The sequence below is a fragment of the Leuciscus leuciscus genome (genome assembly GCF_965113295.1).
Source record: "Leuciscus leuciscus genome assembly, chromosome: 16".
Classification (NCBI taxonomy): Eukaryota; Metazoa; Chordata; class Actinopteri; order Cypriniformes; family Leuciscidae; genus Leuciscus; species Leuciscus leuciscus.
Genome location: NC_138740.1, coordinates 24,076,171 through 24,095,511, shown reverse-complemented (window position 1 = coordinate 24,095,511; position 19,341 = coordinate 24,076,171). Strand labels below are relative to the sequence as shown.

The following is a 19,341-nucleotide window of genomic DNA, read 5'->3' as shown; positions in this document are numbered from 1 at the left end:
AGTAGTGCACAACACAACGAAATTTAAAAAGCAAACATAAGTTCACAACACAACGAAATTAAGCCACAACACAGCGAAATGAATCCACAACACAACGGAAATGAGTCACAACACAACGGAAAATGTACAACACAACGAAATAAAGCCGCAACACAACGGAAATGCTCCCGACCACTAGAGGGCTCTCGGAGCGCCACAAAGTTAGTTTTCCTTGCCATTGTTCTATAGAGTCGGCAGTCTTAATATATCAATACCACGATTATTTTTAACAGTATGTAACCATTGTATATCGACATAAAATATACCATAGATATCTATGAAATATACTTAAAAATCATCTACATGAATTACAGATGCGTATTTATACTCGAGAATGCTTTGACGCGCTAGCACAGCGCATGATCCCTAAGGAAACATATCATATATTATAATATAATTATTTGATAAATAAAAATTAAAAACATTTGGTGAATTGCAGAATTACAGGAAGGTATTGGCACAATTTCACCTGTAATAAATCAGTCTGGTCAGTAGGAACCTACCACAAGCTTTGGGACATGGAAAAAAAAATACTTTTTGGTGAATTACAGTAGCCTAGACCTAATGTTTTTATTTAAAATAAAATAAAAACTAATTGTGTATTGTGCATACAGGGAGCTTTTGGCACAATTTCACCTGTTTGTAAGTCAGTCTGGTTAAAGGCAGGGTAGGTAGGATTTTTCAACAAAAAAAAAACATTCCAAATTTGTTTAAACTGTCTTTATATATCAATACATAATTAAAATGTAAGTACTCTGAAAAAGAGAGTATAAAAATCGAGTGTCTGTAGACCTCTCACGACTGTTGTAAACACAGCTAACTATTTCCATTCACTGCACCCCCTCCCTTCTGTGCTCCTTCCAAAGCCACGCCCCCAAAACACATGAACGCGCGATGCCAAACGCTCAGGCTCAGCTGGAAGACGCATTTATTTACCTGAGACGAGTGGAGAGGAAGGAGCAGTGCATTCAGTGACATCATGTCAGAATCACATGTAATAAAATACCTAACTTTATCACTATAAATATAAACAAATAAGATGGCTTTTAGTACTCACTTTCAAGCTAGCATATCGATACTGGTAAAGTTTAAAATATATTTTGTTTGATTCGGTAACGAGCTATATTTATAAGGCAAAGCTAAAAACAGGTTGCATTGATACACGTTTTTCCATTACCATCAGTTACACTGAAGGTGAATTTCGTGTAAGATTCATAACATATAGCCTACGGTGTTTTGCATGTAAGAGTTTCCATGATGAAAACATTGTTGACTCTGATGAGGACTAACGTACACTCCGGAGACAAGTACCGCATCGTCGGTTCGAGGACAGGTCCGGGGTCGAGGGCGAAGCAGAGGAGGTCGTTCAAGATTCTTTTTTTGCCTTGATTTTCCTTCGCTGACTGCATATGCAGGTGCTTTTAATTTTGAATGCTCTTTCTCTGCCATAATTTTACTCTTCGTAGGTTTCGCGCCTCTCTTGCACTCCTCAAATCAAACGGGTGCACGCATATGGGCAGATTTTGTAGCAACAGGGGTGGTAGCCATGGTTGCGAGAGTGACAGTCGCCCAAACCAATCAATTGTTTTCGTCCCAGATGGAAATAATGAGCTGTGTTTATTGCAGATTAAAAGGTCTACAGTCACTCGATTTTTATACTCTCTTTTTCAGAGCACTTACATTTTAATTATGTATTGGTATATAAAGACAGTTTAAACAAATTTGAAAAAAAGTTTTTTAGAAAAATCCTACCTACCCTACCTTTAATAGGAACTACAACCTTTGAAACATGATAAAAAAAATAAAAAAAAACTTTTATTTTATTACTGAAATTTCCCCAAAAATAATTGTTTACTGTAAATACATGAAGGGAGGTATTGGAAAAAAACAGCTGTAGTAAGTCAGTCTGCTACCAATACAATCAAGTTTTTGATTTGGAACATGTCTGTTTGAATTGGCGGACATGCGCTGTGGCAGCGTGTCAAAGCATTCTAGAGTATAAATATGCAGCTATAATGCACGTAGGTGATTTTGAATTAATAAATGTCGATATACAATGGTTGTATATTACTGTTACTGTTAAAACTAATCGTGATGTTAATATATTTTTTAGACTGCTGACTCGATAGAACAGTGGCATGGAAAACTAACTTTATGGCGCTCCGAGAGCCCTCTAGTGGTCAGTAGCATTTCCGTTGTGTTGCGGCTTTATTTCGTTGTGTTGTACATTTTCCTTTGTGTTGTGGCTTATTTCCGTTGTATTGTGGATTCATCTCGTTGTGTTGTGAACTTATGTTTGCTTTTTAAATTTCGTTGTGTTGTGCACTACTGGGCCACCATAGGTATACTCTTAGAATAAAAAGTTCAATGGGGTTTTGTTTTACAGTAGAAACATTTTAAAGAACACTTTATGCCAAGTAATATATGGAGAAATGTCTTAACCTGTTAAACATGAAAGTATTATGCAATCTTTTCTTTTTTTCTAGTGTTAAAATATGTTGACAAGGTTTTTTAGTTCATAAAATGTTATTAAAATTAAAACTGAATTAATTAAAACTAAATCCGTAAAATGATCCCATGATGGGAACCCCTAAAAGGTTTTATATATGAAGTGCCTGACCAAACCCTTTAAGTTTCTATATAGAACCTTTTCTTCTAAGACTGCTTACTGATATTGTAACTCCTGTACTGAAATCTGAGATCAACCGCACACACTCACAAAATATATGACTAATTACCATAAAGCCATCTGGTTATGTAGCAGGACAGACATTAATAAACAGAAATACCATGAATGACTTGATCTGTTTATTATCTTTTTTTTTTCTCAACCTTTATGCTAGCACAAATATTGCACAATATCTGTAAAATGTGCACAAAAATTATTACACAACATGATACAGCACTGCATCAGTTCATTTGCTAATCATTAGGAAAATCTCAGTTATATTAACACGTTGGCATAATTTCAAAGAGGTCAGTAAGGCAACACAGTACAGATCATGCAAACAGAGTAGAGAGATTTACAGGAAACAACTATTCAAAAACAGAAAAAATTGCACTCTGTGACCATTATTATGGGCCTGTATACTGTATAATCCAAAATGTAAAAGTGCTTGTTTGATTTTTATTTCATAGAATTTGTTTCTTAAAATCTCATCATTTCACGTTTGACTTATTTGAATTCTTAAAGGAGTAGTTTACACAAAAATGAAAATATTGCCATTATTTACTCAAGATCATGTTACTCCGAACCAGTATGCTTGTCATGCTGTCAAGCTTCTAAAAGGAGTAAGCACTAAAGGCAAGTAAATCATTTTTGGGTGAATTATTTCTTTAATACGTCACTGATACACTTGTTGCTAATTTAATGTTCCTCAGAGTCCAGAGAATAATCTACTATTAAGTTCTGACTTTGTATATCGGTTTAAAAAATGACCTGTTATAATGCAAAGACTGAAGAGAATCTTAAAAGTTTGTCATCACTGCTTAAACACATTACCTGAGTATTGTTGATTGTAAGACTCATTGAATACATTTGGTAAGGAAAATACTGAACGTATCACAATCTAAAGAGTCAAAGTTATATACAGTCATTATTGTCCTGCATTGTGGCACAGCATTGCTTTTTGTAAGTTTCGTCATTCAAGAAACATACAAAAAGAAGGAAGTAAAATTTGTGTTGCTGTCCAAAAAGAAGATCCTTTCCATTTTTCATGAGTTTAAAAGACAGAAAACTGATCACCTTTACTTCTTCCTCAATCTAGCACATCAATTAAGCATTTATAAAACACGGACTCTAATTGGCATCTGTAGGACGGAATTCCTGAAAAGATACAGAATTCAGATTAAAAATGCTTTGATATTAACTTTAGCAAACAGGAATGACAAATACATTAGTCATTTTAACATGTTATTGTAACATATAAAATAGATTTAGTATCTCCACAGAAGCTTACCTGGGCTAATCTTGATCGCCGTGCCTCTTTCTGCTGATAGTAGGCAGAAATTATACAGTTCCGCCTGCAAATGTCCAAAAAATATGTTATTTCAAAGTTCAGCCCTCTGTTCTTTTGTCAGTCATCCCACCTACATATCATTTGAGCTCTACTTGTGGAGTTGATTGGTTCTCTTATGCCTGTACTGAGTAGACACTTGAATCTGAGAACAGCTGCTGTGTACATGGACATTGCTCTGCAGCACAAGGGTATATATGTCATCCTTGCAGCTTTAATCTCATAATTATATACTGTAGGCTACCATGTGTCACTATAGGCCTACATGAAATAGTACCATTTGATGAAGTGGAAAATATGTGAAAAAAAAAATGAAAAAAAAAGTGGAAGAGAAAATATCCAGTGAGTGGCAGTTAATTTGCGAAAACGGGAGATTCGCATCATGGATATGACGTCGACAAATCTGCAACAACTGCGTGATGACATGTCAATATGGACCAACATCTCTGAGGATTGTTTCCAGCAACTTGTTGAAAGGTTTGAGTCAGTCTTGAGGGCAAAAGTGGGTCCAACCGGGTTCTAGCAATTTGTACCGGTGAGTGTAAATCATTATAAATCAATAAATAAATGATAATAATTATTAATTTTTAACAACAACAACTAATCGAAAGCTTAGCTTAATAAATCTCGTATAGAAACCGTTTAAAAGTTCTTAAAGATGTGCATGTTGTTGCAGTCTGTGAAATAAGTTTTTACACCTCTGACTGCAGTTTTGAGCAGCAGTAAAGCATGATATAAAACACACACACTCACTTGCTCTGAAGGCCGCCCCCTGGTGGAAGTCCAGGTATCACTGCTGAAGCCAGAACTGTCAGAACGGACAGCAGATCAGGCTCATCACCTCTTGCACTCAGCTCTTCAAATATCTCTGCCAAAGAAACATGCATGACAACGGTTAAATTCCGTCAGCAGACCACTAGAGGACCATTACATTTTATTCTAACCATTACATGAATCCACTATTTGAAAGGATTTTCATATGTGACATAAATCTTAAAAGCAACATCAAAAGAAGCCAGGTTTACTCGGATGATTTACCAGCTACTTTGGACTCCAGAAAGTCCTCCAGCTCAGCCTCCTGGTGCAGTGCTTCAGGTGACAGCTGGGGGGCGCCAGGGAAACAGACTAGAATGATGCTGATGTTATCAAGACTCCCCTGTTAGCAAACACATGAAGAGACATCCAAACAAGATAAATGGAAATGTAAGATGTGCAATTAATGTGTCTGCTATGCGATTTCATCGCTAAACTGAACAGCATTGTTTTACTCTGATGTGTCTTTAGATAAGGCAGGCAGTAGCATGACGCTCGCCAGTCTTGAGGCTTTTGTTTTAAGGACAACTTCCTCACGTTGACGATTAAGTAGATCAACAACTTGGTGACGCTAATGCAGACCTTATCCTTCATTTCTTAGGGATGATGTTGGTTGTCTATCCCTACATGGCAGACCGCTGGGCAGAATGCTGTAATCTCCTAACACCAAGGCTAAAAGTAGTTTATCCTATTGCAGCTTAGCAGCGGAATACAGCAGCCTCACTTTGAAATGGTGGATGAAAGCGCAGACCTGACAAAGCAGAGATCTGGCTCACTGCGGAGAGAAAGCTGCTGACATTTTCAGGTCGGCACACATCCTTTTCAGCAGCCTAAAGGCCATTCTGTGTTTCTCTTATGTAATATAACAAGCCTGGCTGAAGTCAGCTTGAGATGCCATAGCCAACAGACTCCAGACTTCATATTATAAAATATACTTCATGTTTACAATCCTAAAATACATTTTGGGTAACTGATTTTGGAAAATATATGTACAGTATATATACATTTAAATATTTAAGTATTAAAAATGTCCAAACATGGAAATATAAGCAACTAAAACTTGTATATAATGTATATAAATAACTTGTATATAAATTATAAATTAAAAAAATTATAAATATATTTTCAGACACATTTCTGAAAGTGGCTTGTCTCTGAAACTTTTAAGAGCAGTTTGCATGTGGAATTGCATTTTTTGCAATACATCCATGGCAGTCAAACGCGAGAGTTGGTCTATGCATGTAAAGTTTGGGTGGTAAATCCAATGTAACAAAATGTGAATAAAGCAGTGAAGCTGCCATTTTCTCGCCCCTAGATCTCCTGCATGAGTGTGAGGAGAAATCAAACTCGAGGTTTGGACCACACAATCGAAATCAGTGAGAACTGCCTAAAAATCTTCCATTCATACTAACCTTATAGAGGCAGAGGTCGATGACCTGGGAGCAGACCTCTCTTAGGTCTGTGCAGACACGCAGTCGGCTGTGTACAAAGGCACAGAGCTCTTCATTACTGACAGTGTCCCACACACCATCGCAGGCCAGAACCAGAAACTCATCTGCTGGCGAGCGCTCCACAGCCGACACTTCCGGCTCGGGCGAGACCATCTGTTCTGTGACCGGCCTCCACTCGGCTGTCTTATAACTGAAGTCGCCCAATGCCCGAGAGACTGCCAGCGAGCCATTCACGCGCTGCAAAGTCACAGATCCTCCAGCGCTCTCTATCCTCTCCCTCTCACCAGGGCTGAAGGGCTTGTGGTCCTCTGTGGAGAAGGCAACCCTCCCCGCACGGCACAAGACGGCCCGAGAGTCCCCGCAGTTCACAAAGTAGATGTGGTGCGGGGTGATAGCAGTGGAAACGACAGTGGTCCCTCCACGTTCCCAACCCTCACGGCAGGCCATGGCATGAAGGTGCTTGTCCATGAGAAAAAAGCCCTCCTTGATGCCCTCAGTGACCCTTTCCACATCCGCATCTGCTCGGATCTTGCCTGAAAAGAAAAAGCTCATGTTACTAAATCACATAGACGAATCTAAAGGCTTCATTAGTAAAGATTGCAACAAGCAGCCATTATGTGACTTCTAATTGGTCCTACATTAGGAACATGTTGTCCACTAAAATGAGCTTGTCAGATCATGGCTTAATTAAGTAATAAAATTGATGTGGCTTTGGATATACAGTAGGTTTAGAAATTAATCCAATCTGAGGAGATCCTCTCAGATCTATTCTAAAGGAATCAACAATATCACCCATGTGATGTGATGATCAAATGGGAATTCTGTTTCTCAACAAAATCCTCCAAGTCGTCACGTTTGCTGTGCTCTCAAATAACTGATGATGTACTGTCATCAGTATAAGCCAAAGAGATACAAGAAGTCCTTCCCTTTTTCTAGAACAGCTTGTCGCTCACCTGTGCCCAAGATGTGGTCCAGCAGGTTCCGGGAGCAGTGTTGGGCCACCGCGCTCCCTGCGTGTCCATCGAACACGGCGAAGAACCCCCAATGGGACAGTTCCCCTCCCAGCTGAGGGAAGCAGTTGTGGAAATCCTCCATGTGGGCCCTCCAACCCTGCATGCTGGCCAGGGCGTAGGTAAGTCCCCAGGAGGCACATCCCTCTTGCATGTGCTTGTCCAGAACCGGTCGATCTAAGTAGGGGCTAGGGATGACCCCTTCCTCCTCTCCTCCCTCTTCGCCTTCGGACAGCTCCCCCGCACCTCCCCCTCGCCCCCCTTTAAAAAAGGAGGTGACCCTTTTCTCTGTTTCCTTCACCAGCTGCCTTACAAAAGCAGGCATTTCCACGCTTCCTTTCCTGGATGTCCTCATGGTGTCTTTTTTTTCCGCACTCGTTTGAATCCGTTCACGGCCTCCACCCAGTGCTGTTGCTCGCTGGCTTTGGTTTGGCTGTGTGCAGCCTTTCTGCTCAGGGCCTTCACTGCATTATCTCCCAAGAGGCTGATTCTGCACCTTCAAGCATCCTTGAATGATCCACTGTAGAATGGTTGATTTCCCCTTCTGTCACTCTACCCATTGCTAGACATTCTCACTATGATCTAATCTATCTGTAGGCATAGTTGCTCTTCCCAATTTGATCCACTTTTGTTGCCTTCCTCCTCTGTATGTCAGTGATATTCTCTCTCTCTAAGCTTTCTCTCTCTCTGAGCCTGTTATTTTCCTGTCATCACTCTGATTGGCTGAGCTATTTCTGTGTACCAATCATCTCGCAGTGTCCTCCCTCTTGTTGTACACACCAACATGCAATCCTTTTGCACAGTGGCTCTCTTTTTCACATGTTCAGTGCCTCTCTCCCTCCCTCCCTCCGCCTCTCCTCTTGAACTCCCTCTGTTAATCATCTGTGCTGAACATTTGATAATTTTGGATTATCTAACATGCACAGATTAATGTGCATAACAGATTTTCACAGTAGCCCAGTTAGAGAGAAAGACAGAGAGCGAGAGAGGGAGAGAGATAAAAAGAGAGCACACAGTAGCCTCTTTTTAAAAATGTTATGTGGGGTAGATTCAGTGATTCATATTAAAGAACATGGTTTGCCTTGAGCAGAATTCATGAATGGCATATTCAAACATAAATTTAGGAGACTCTTACAAGGGATGATTCGGACAGATTAGTGGATTATGTTAATTTAAAAATGCATTCATACACATTATTACATAACAGGCTATTTTTGTCTGATGTAACTCTTCTTGTGTGTCCATGGAATGACGCAAATAAAAATATGTCATGAATAAATGTGTTTGACAGCAGAACGATCATTACATCAGATGCTGGTAGTACTGAGTCATCTGCTGGGTCAAGTAACATGAAAAAAAAAACAGAGGGATTTTTTTGGATTTTTAACACTTTTAAACAGAAAGCAGTAATGGCACAATGAAGAACTAATAAAAATAAAAATAAATATAATAATAGTAGTAGTGGTAGTATTGATTATTAGGGGTGTAACAATATATCGTGTCACAATATATCGCAATACAAAAATGACTAAATGTATTGGGCATGTGTATGATTCATCCAAAATAAAAATTTCTGTGAGAAATAAATTCAAGTTTAAAGAGTTTCAGTGTCAGTACTACATTAAACTACAATTTATAATGTTGAATATAATGTATAATAATGCAATGGGGGGGATATTTGTGGGTCCTGATTATGCCAAATGTCTTATGTTACCAGTAAAAAGTGGCCAACATTATTTTAAATATGTCTAGTGCAAGAATGTTCGTCTAAAATAATTCTGTATTTTCAGCTTCAGAATCATGTCACCAGCACCAAGTCCAAGCCTATTAATTTCTACCCCCAATGTAAAACCAAATTTAGCATTTTAATCAACAGTAAAAAGATGTGTTATCCTTTTACCATACGTCTTGGAGTATCGCAATAATACTGTATCGTGAGTTCAGTATCGTGATATGTATCGAATCGTGACATGAGGTTATCGTTACACCCCTATTGATTTTAAAGTAAATGTAATAATTATATGATTATAATGATTATATATATTTATTACATGGCTTGGTTGAATTCCAATGTAGAATGCGGTCTGTTTTTTCTTGATAACAGACCGCTGCGAACTATAACAGACCGTTTCCATGAAAAACAGAGCGTTGCTATGGACGCGGAACGGACTATTTTCTTTAGCGGAAGCAATACAATCATTTTTAAATCAATAAACTCCTTTTTAAATCAATAATTTGTGTCAAATTATTTATTTATTTTGTAGGTAGCCATGTAATAAGCGGGATAATGTATAGCGAGGCGGATGTTATAGCGAATAACAACCCCTTCAGGCTGATTCAAGACCCCTCCGCTTCACGTCGGGGTCCCGTTCAGCCTGTCGGGGTTGTTATTCGCTATAACAACCGCCTCGCTATACATTATCCCTTACATAACAGACCGCTGCTAAGTATAACACACCGTTGCCATGAAAAACAGAGCGTTGCTATGGACGCAGGATTCTAACCGTAGAGACGGAATGGACTATTTTCTTTAGCGGAAGCAATACAATCGTTTTTAAATCAATAAACTCCTTTTTAAATCAATATTTTGTGTCAAATTATTGATTTATTTGGTAGGTAGCCATGGAATAAGCGGGATAATGTAGCGCGAGGCGGTTGTTATAGCGAATACGCTCCTCCGCTTCGCGTCGGGGTCCTGATCAGCCTGTCAGGGTTGTATTCGCTATAACAACCGCCCTACATTATCCCTTACATATATATATATATATATATATATAATTATATTATATTATTATTATTTATATTATAATTTATTAAATCATTATCATAATACTATTATTAATATAAAAATGAATATAATTTAAAATAAATGTATATATAATATTAATATATAAAACTGTACACACACACAATCATCAGAATAATCTTCATACAACATCTTCAGTTGGGTGTTAAAGGCCAGCACTTTTGTTAGCATGTGAGAAGAAAAAAAGCACAGGATTCCCTGAACGATCCCTGAGTAATTTGCCCGTATCTAAGGTTATTAATTTCTCATGAGATGAAGACTTGTCTACACACAGACATATGCTGACGTCTCAGGTTCCTTAAGCTCAGAACCCCCCATGAGGGATCATAGCTGTGTATGTGTGTGTTTGTAAAGATGGAGTGCCCAAGTGGTTGAGATATTATTAGGTCAGACCAACCCCTTCCTGCTGACAACGCTAGGATGGCCAAAAAAAGCCCAGAGGGTTCGTGGAGTTCTGGGAGGAGAGGGGGTTTGGTGTGGAAGCAGCAGAAATGGCCAGCAAAGGTGAGAGTCTTCCGCAAAAACAGAACAGCACTGGGACTGAGGTCTCCTGAGCTATATTGTTTACTTGTGTAATGTGCTGGTATGCGAAGAGCAGGTTGTAACTGAGGAAAGTGTGTGTGTGTGTGTGCGTGTGTTTGTGTGTGGGTGGGGGGATCAGATTGAAGTTGTGTGGTTTACACTAGAGGTATAGTAATACTGACTAGTCAGCACATCACACAGGACTTCTCAATGGGAATCTGATGGATGGACTGCTTTCAGGAGCGGACTGATGCATGACTCTAGGATTTTGAGGCAGAGGGAGAAAAGGAAACATTGATGTCTGAAAGAAGGAGGTGAGATCTTCTCTCAGTCTTATTTTGGCAGTGCTGGCATATACGTCTCCCCGGAGAGATTCAATCTGACCCGGCCATGTTAGGCAGCAATAAAGAGGAGTGAATGCCTCGTGGAAGATTTTTTTAGTAGAGAAGATTTCAGAGGGTTTGGATTGATCTCATAATGGCTCCTTCAGCTTTGCACCAGTGTGCGCCACAGCACAGATTTGCACCTGCGTTTGAAGGATAATCGGAATCAACAGCTGTTGGGGTCTATTGGCTTTACAGTGGAAAGGGCGTGAAAATGCACACTGCCATTAGCTGTTCCACTTGGGTTGTGTCCATGCACTCTCGAAGACACAAGGGCTTCTTGTCTGTTCATCTCATATGTTTGACTCAAAGAGCATTTGCTCTAATTTATTGCAGTTGAACAAAATAATCAGCAAATAAGTGATAGATGAGCTCATGGACAACTAGTGGACGATTCAGATTAGTCTGTTCATATGCAGGCAAAATTGAATGCGTTTATAGACTTGGCGTGTTTGGCACAGCCTGGGGTGTATAATGTGATCAAGCTTGGCTGGACAATGACAAAGTATTTCTGGTGGAGTCGGCCTTGATCACATGTCTGATTGTCATAATAATCAATAATCAATGCTAAATGAAAATCTCTGACAGCCTTTTTAAAATTAAAAAAACTAAATCTCAGTAAAGTCCGTGACAGCAATAAGGCCACTCTTTTATGTTTCTGTGAACTTTTTAATTCCACTTGTTCATTTCTGTCCTTTTGTGTTGTTTTCATATTCCACTGAGCCTTGTTTATCCTTTTATTGTGCTATTTGAGAGCTTTTCCACTGCTTCACGTTGCCTGAAATTCACCTCAAAGAAGACTGAGAATGTTTAGCCTTGACAGAGTATTTTAATATTTTGTTTTTGGATACTCAATATCGTGAGCTTAGAAATTATAAGGTTCTATCTCCGTTTAGGGTAGTTCTGAGATATTGAGCATCAACATTTTTACATCCCAGCTGGCAATGCAGAGATGGAACCTTTTTATTTTATTAATAACTACTAACAAAATATTTTTTTTTACAAAAATAACACCACACAGGGATTAATAAACACCTAATGGATCAGATTATGTCAAAAACTCAATTTCGACCAAAAGTGGAGATAGAACCTTATAATTCTAAGCTCACGATATGTACTCTACCCATCCCATTACTGGTAGATCACTCGTTTTACACAAACAAAGTGGGATACTTTGGTGGCTGAATGACATTATCACTACAATGATAATACTGGTAATGAACACATGTTGCAATTTCAGTACATTAAATACATCCAGATCACAACTATTTTACTCTCAACAAATGTTGTGTTGACAGTAATACCACTCACTGCTAAAGCTTGCTGCTAGCTAATTAAAAAAAGGTTACAGATGTTTATGTGTTCACATATGGCATCAGTTTTTGCATTTTATATTTTCTCCCCTCTGTCAAACCTAAATTATCATACATTACACATTAGGGAGAAAAAAGAGAGAGAGAACCCTTCTTGACAGAGATGATTCAGCTTCCTATGTATGATGTCACTTCCATTATTTGACATAGGCTGACATTAAAATTAAGGGACATTAGTGCTTTATTTAACAATTAATCTATAATTTTCTTAACATATTTGGGGAATAAGATTACAGTTAAAACAAAATGCATATTGTGAATTTTAGTCTTTTATCAAATTAAAAGTCCCAATAAATGTAAAAAGCCCAGAGTGAAATATAGGCCAATTTGCTTACTCTCTTCACTGCAAAAATGTCTAAAATCTCCAAAATAATACTAATAATTTGGTTTAAATTTAGAATAGTTTTCGAAAACAGAGAATTTCTTTAAAATGTTGTCAATTATTCATTCTAAAGTGAATTCACTCAACTAAAGTTTGTGGAATCACTCAAAGAATGGATGCAAATCTGTAATATGATAGTTTGTTTACCACACACATTACCAGACATTGTGCAAACATGCACATCTGCATCCCTTTTTGGGGCCGACTTCAAAGCATGATCTTTGCATTTCTCCCTCAATCGCTTTCCATCTTTCAGCCTGGCTATGCCTCTTTATATGTTTATTTCCCTGACGTTCCACACATTCATTTTTCTTGCCCTCTCTAGTGTTGGATCTGTTATACTGGCGAGATGTGGGGACCACCGGGCTGGTGTTTACTGGTTTGGTTGTGGGTTTGGCTTGTTTGTTCCAGCTCAGTGCCATCACGATCCTGTCCAACCTCGGTTTGGGCATTATGGCTTTCACGCTCCCTGTACGCTTCCTTTACAAAGCTTCGACACTTGTCCGCCTCAGCGATGGATCTCATCCCTTCCAGTGAGTATGCTGTAAAACAATAACAGTTTAAACAGCCATAACCCCAAATGTGTAACTGACACTGCTGTTTACTGTAGCTCCTAAGAGTAAATGGAATAGTAACAGAAGTCTCATGTCACTTCACGTCCGAGTGAGTTGATTCATTCAAAAACAGATTCATTAAACAACAAAAAAGTCATTTAATCATTCACTCAAACAACATTGTTCACAAACACTGTTGCTGAATCCCAGTTCTCTTATATTATTATGTACTGTTTTTGTGAAGTTTTCCATTTGCGTTTTTGGCGTACAGACGACAATGTTGTTAAAACGATCCCCGTTCACACGGATCCGCAAAAACAATTAAAAACGCTGTATTATGAATGACAGGCCAGCAGTTAGCGATGTCACTTTGTAAAGAAACACTGCGCGCCTACAGACTGAACACGTAATAAGTATGCGCATGACGTCACCATTTTCACAAATTTTTGTTTTTGAAGTTTACACGGTGGCGATATCAGTATCATTTTCAAAGGTTTGTATTTTCAAGCCTGTAGTCGTGTAAATGAACGGCCAAAACGCATCAAAAGTTTTCAGTTTTTAATTAAAAACAGTGGTGTGTAAATAGCCCAATTCTAATTTCGATTACTATTTAGGATGGATATATTAGTCTATTTTAATGTGAAATGGAATGCACCATTATGCATTTGACAACGAACCAAGTGACAGCTTTTTGTGTGTCATTGAATCATTCACTCAATCAATTCGTTAAAAAAACACTGATTTATTGAGGAATGAAACTGTACTCTGCAGCACCTACTGTGTGTTGCTTGAAGATGCATAGGAGTATTTTATGGAGAGATTTATTAAATTGTTTGCTAATAGTTTTTTTTTGCAGGGTTCCGGGGATTCAGCTTTGAATTTATTTGAAAGTATTTCCATTGATGAAGGCAGAATACACAGCATAATTGCTAATATTGTTGTCTTAAATGTAAACTTCTTTAGTATATTAGAATATAAACCTTTTTTTTTTATTGAACTGTATAAAATAACAAATCGCAATAGTGGTGCTATGGAAAAAACACTCTTGTTTATGTGATTTTGCTTTTAAAATTACAGACAACAACCCCAGTCTGCCATATTTGCAAGCTGTTTTGAATGGATGAGTTCACTCTGATACAGTTCATATCAAGTTGTTCATGGGTTAAAATGTTCATTCTTGAGATGCATAACAGCTGAGCAGATTTAAAACAAATATTGAGAATTGGCAGGAGCTTGACGGAGGGAAAAGCAACTCAAATAAATTGGGATTAATGCATGTAATCTTTCTCAGCTGGTCCACTTTTCTTTATTAAAAAGGTCATATTTGGATGAGGACCGCACGCTGACAGATGAGGACACAGTCCGCATGGCGGAACAAATCGTTCTGCTGATTGCTACGGCTGTCACCGAGTTAAAGAGGCTGTTCTTCATCGATAGCATCATGGACTCAGTGAAGGTCTCACACACATCTTAAATATCTCACCTCAGCTACACTGAGCAGTTTTTACACTTTTACTGCAATTTATGACCTACTTTCACTACATCAGGGGATACTGCTGACTTACGTAATCAGTACTGATATTAAATATTACCATGCGCTTTCATTCCCAAAGGCAAAGGTGCTGGGAGAATAAGCATGTGAAAGTGAAGAAATTCTTATTTGGAAAAAAGCTGAACCATATTATTATATGAACAAAAGGTTCCTGTAGCTCCCCTGGTTCAGCAAGGGAACTCAGATATAAAATATCTGTAGGCTACATTCATTGCACTGTTAATCTCTTCAGATAAAACAAATCATCTTGCAAATGAATAAATGTAAATCTAAAGTATAACCATTCAAAATGAAATATAATGCTTTTATCGGAATGACTGTATTTTATTTGTTTGTGTAGTTTGTTGTGTTCCTGTATTTGTTGACATATGTGGGGGTCCAAGCTAATGGTCTCACGCTGGTGATGACCGGTAAGGATATCCTGCTGAAATTTGTAATGTAAAGCAAATCATGACTGAAACAATTTTTTGAACTAATATTAGTCACTAAACTGCTGAATTCTAAACAATGTGTTGATGTTACATGGCGTTAATGTAATCCTTTCACTTCTGAACAGGTGTGATATGTGCCTTCTCTCTGCCACTATTATACAGACTTCAACAGGTAAGTGCATCAGTTGGATTTTATATATAGAGACCTATATTCAAAGGCTCTTTGTGGCATCAATGGTTCCATGAAGAACCTTTAACATCCATAGAAACTTTCCATTCCACAAAAAGTTCTTTAGATTTTTAAAATGGCCCGTTCACACCAAGGACGATAACTATAAAGATATAGTTCTAAAAATCATTCTCATTATTTAAGAATAGCAGAGTTCACGCCACAGCTATAATGATAACGGCACAGAGAAACAATATCGTTGGAATCAATTTCAGAACGATTTTATTCAACTGATGAACAATAAATACATTGACAGCCAATCAGAATCCATCATACTATAATGAGCTTGAGCATTTAAAGTGACAGACAAGCACCCGCTTAGAATAAACAGAAAAATATTGTCCACTAGTGTGGACGCTAGGGCTGCACGATTAATTGCAATTTACATGTAATCGCACTTAAACCGATTTGGTTTATCGCGATATTGAAATCGCAAAGGCTGCGATTATTTTTTATGCGCAGCTTGTTATTGATGTACGGCTCTGTAAAAACTGCTCCATCTGAAAGCACTGTGAGTTTGAGTCACTTATAACGTGCATTTGCAAAAGCAACACGCGTCAAACATCTTTCCATGAGAAGCATTTATGAACCTCTTGTCCAACAAAAGACAACATTTAATAACATCCTTTTACTCCAAACTCACTTCCTAATGACAGCTGAGCATCCTTCTGTGAGATTATGTGGTACACAGAATAAGGCAGTCGCGTGTTTATTAGTCATGTTTAATCAATCAAAGTGTTTCAATATTCTGTTTATTCAGCTACAGCGATGATGCCCATAGGGATTTCCTGAAATTATGTGCGTTATCTACTTCTGTGGCGGGGCATATTTGGAGTGTCTGCGTGAGACGCCCTCTGGTGTTCAGATGGAGCAGCATTTACTACGGATCAGCCGTGCTGCTCTGACAAGCTGCGCATAAAATAATCACAGCCTTTGCCAAATCACGTGCGGTTTCATTGCGATTAATTGTGCAGCCCTAGGACGCTAATTTACACTGTAAAAAAATGATATAATTAATACGTTATAACAACATATGTTTTTACATTGCATAACTCATCAAAATAAGTTAAGCAATTTTCAACTTTTTTTTTACAAGTTATAAGATTTAACTCATTTTTTAAGTCAGTTTAATGCAATTGAAATGACTTAAGCATCTAAGTTGACTGTACTTAACTTTAAGTCAGCAACTTTTTTTTTTTTTTTTTTCAGTGTAGTTCGTTCGTTGGTTCTTGGTGTGAACGGGCCTTAAGGAAAAAAAAAAGTTATTCTATCTATAAGGACTGTTCACCGAAAGGTTTTTCGGAGAACCCGAAGGGTTGTTCTATGGCATTGCTGCAAAAACACCCTTTTGGAGCCATTATTTTTAAGAGTTTAGTTTAAAAAAAAGTGTTTAGAAACTGAATGTGTTAGGTAACAGCAGGAATTTACCATTGCCCTCATTTTACTAACCAGAAATGCACTTTTGATTAGATCTCACTAATTTATGCACATTGTTTCACACACCATAGGCTATTTCAAACTTGACACTTAAGTTTTATTTTATTTTTAACAGGGGAGGATTGACAAGATTGTTAAAGCAATCAAAAAACTTGTGGATAAAATCACCGAAATGTAAGTAAGAAAAAAAAAGAAAATAAATCTAGCAACTTAAATTTATTTATTTCCAAATATTTAATTTCTCCTTACATAGAAACACATGATGCTCAAAACACATTCAATATGACTTTAATGAACTAAAACAACCGTGGTTTTTTTTCTTGAATTTATCATGTTCTCTGTGCCACTTCTTTTACACGTTTCTTTTCTAGAGTTGATCTTGTGGTTTCCCTGGCCAAACCTTCACCAGCCCAAGCACCTTCCCCTACCCCCACACCAAAAAATAAACAGAAGACTAAATGAAGAGGAAGGAGAGAGAAATGTGGAGTACACTGAACAAAGAAAGTCTTACGTTGCAGCTGCAGGTCGGGGTTTGGGGGTTTGAACGAGCGCTATGTTTTACAGTACTTTTCTTACGGTGCTAGGATATTCTTCACCAGGTCTTCTCAAAAGAATAAAGCAAAAAGCTTCTTCAAGAAGCACACGTCAGTCAAGAGAAGTCTAGATGTACACCTATTGTATTCATTTATTTCATTCAAACTGTCTTTTATAACTAGTAACTGTATAAAGCTGTGTAATATTTATAATTCTTGGTTCATTTAGCCTGACAAGGCTTTTCTACTGATTTTCATAGAAACAGCTGAACCTAGTGACAGTTGCAGTATGTTTTTCTCCACTAGAGGGAACAATGTGACCACACAATCACAGCAGTTCTCAGTCAGAATAACATGTTACAGAAATTCTGTCATGTAAATTTGTTTAACATTTTTGGAGCTTACAATTCACGCTGGGATTGTTCTCATAATTTGGTTTTTAATTTAATACTGAATGTTACATGGCAATTCAAAACTATAAGTCACTATGAAAGTTGTTTTGCTTCCCTGTCTTAGTACGTCTTTTGTGCAACACGACCCCCCAGTACACACGTGTTTTCAATGTTATTTGCCCTTTTTTGCATCTGACAACATACAAAAAATCTCATCATATTTCGACCTTGCACTTGAATAAGCAACTGCTGAGGATGCAGCTGATTTGAGATGACTACGGAGAGTCCAAAGGAACAGCGATTTCAAAACATTCAATTCTATACTGGTTGCAGATGACATTCTGATGCTGAACAGAAACAAATATAGGATGTCTTTTGATGTTCAAATACTTCCATGCTAGGATTTCCATAAACAAAATATGGTTATTGTCATCACAGACTTTTAAGAAATATCTGTACCATCCGTAAAATGACAACATTTATGGAGGGGACTGTTTAGAAAGCACACATTTCGCACACTACGAGAAGACGAACCTAAGGAAGAATACCAAATAGGGCCTACTCATCTGTCGAGAAAAATTGCACTCAAAGGAACATTTTGTACTCATTGCCGTTTTATACAACTTACTTCAGACTGACTTTACTTTAAATTGCCCCTGTGTGTCATATTTGTTAAATGGTAGGAGTGGGAAATCTCTAATTGAGGATATGAAGAAAATTGACATTTAGAAGTTATTCACTTTATTAAGCTTTTCTAAATTGCGATATGTAATTAAATGGCCTGTCTGATTTAATGATGTCTGAATGACTCAATTTATAAGGACTATAAGTATTTTTCGACAGGCTTTGAAGTTTTGTACTTGTAGCCTACTTTGATTAGTATAGACCTGTTGATATTTACTGGTGCCATCACATTAGAGAAAAAATTGTTTATTTTAGATTACTTTAGATGGAAATAAATATATTTACACACACACACACACACACACACACACACACACACACACACACACACACACACACACACACACACACACACACACACACACACACACACACACACACACACACACACACACACACACACACACACACACACACACACACACACACACACACACACACACGAACGTGTTCATGTTTTATGGGGACTTTCCATAGACATAATGATTTTTATCTTAAACCTTCCCATCACAGAAAACTTTCTGCATTTTTACATTTTCTCCAAAAAAAAATCACTTAGTATGATTTATAAGCTGTTTTCCTCATGGGAACCAAAGAATGTCCCCACACGAACAAGGATTTTGGATATTGCCATCCATAATGCCACCCATATAGGGTTTACCAGGCCACACACACCACACACACAACATTTCTCTTTAAATGTTTTTACGCACAAAAACAGTTACAACAAATAA

The 19,341-nt window shown here is 37.8% G+C and overlaps 2 protein-coding genes across 2 annotated transcripts; one reads left to right on the top strand and one right to left on the bottom strand.

Moving 5' to 3' along the window:
- Window positions 1-1,852: 1,852 nt before the first annotated feature.
- Window positions 1,853-8,027, bottom strand: ppm1nb (protein phosphatase, Mg2+/Mn2+ dependent, 1Nb (putative)). Its single transcript, XM_082141162.1, has 6 exons — window positions 7,273-8,027; window positions 6,281-6,852; window positions 5,094-5,211; window positions 4,809-4,923; window positions 3,999-4,062; window positions 1,853-3,865 (listed from the first exon to the last, which is right to left on the bottom strand). The coding sequence occupies exons 1-6, from the start codon at window positions 7,682-7,684 to the stop codon at window positions 3,839-3,841; spliced, it is 1,308 nt and encodes a 435-aa protein (XP_081997288.1). The 5' UTR covers window positions 7,685-8,027; the 3' UTR covers window positions 1,853-3,838.
- Window positions 8,028-10,582: 2,555 nt separating this feature from the next.
- On the top strand, window positions 10,583-18,723 carry rtn2b (reticulon 2b). The gene is made up of 7 exons (XM_082142121.1): window positions 10,583-10,639; window positions 13,121-13,328; window positions 14,667-14,805; window positions 15,242-15,311; window positions 15,458-15,504; window positions 17,114-17,172; window positions 17,370-18,723. Exons 1-7 carry the CDS (start codon window positions 10,627-10,629, stop codon window positions 17,458-17,460), a joined length of 627 nt encoding a protein of 208 aa, XP_081998247.1. The 5' UTR covers window positions 10,583-10,626; the 3' UTR covers window positions 17,461-18,723.
- The last annotated feature ends 618 nt before the right edge of the window (window positions 18,724-19,341 follow it).

What these genes read in the sequence shown, in the direction of transcription:
- ppm1nb (XM_082141162.1), bottom strand. Translation starts at nt 7,684, where the DNA reads ATGAGGACATCCAGGAAAGGAAGCGTGGAAATGCCTGCTTTTGTAAGG. An exon ending in GGACCACATCTTGGGCACAG is followed by an intron (nt 6,853 to 7,272) that starts GTGAGCGACAAG and finishes TTTTCTTTTCAG; the next exon opens with GCAAGATCCGAGCAGATGCG. An exon ending in GGGGGCGGCCTTCAGAGCAA is followed by an intron (nt 4,063 to 4,808) that starts GTGAGTGTGTGT and finishes GGACATTTGCAG; the next exon opens with GCGGAACTGTATAATTTCTG.
- rtn2b (XM_082142121.1), top strand. An exon ending in GATGGATCTCATCCCTTCCA is followed by an intron (nt 13,329 to 14,666) that starts GTGAGTATGCTG and finishes TTTATTAAAAAG; the next exon opens with GTCATATTTGGATGAGGACC. An exon ending in TATTATACAGACTTCAACAG is followed by an intron (nt 15,505 to 17,113) that starts GTAAGTGCATCA and finishes TATTTTTAACAG; the next exon opens with GGGAGGATTGACAAGATTGT.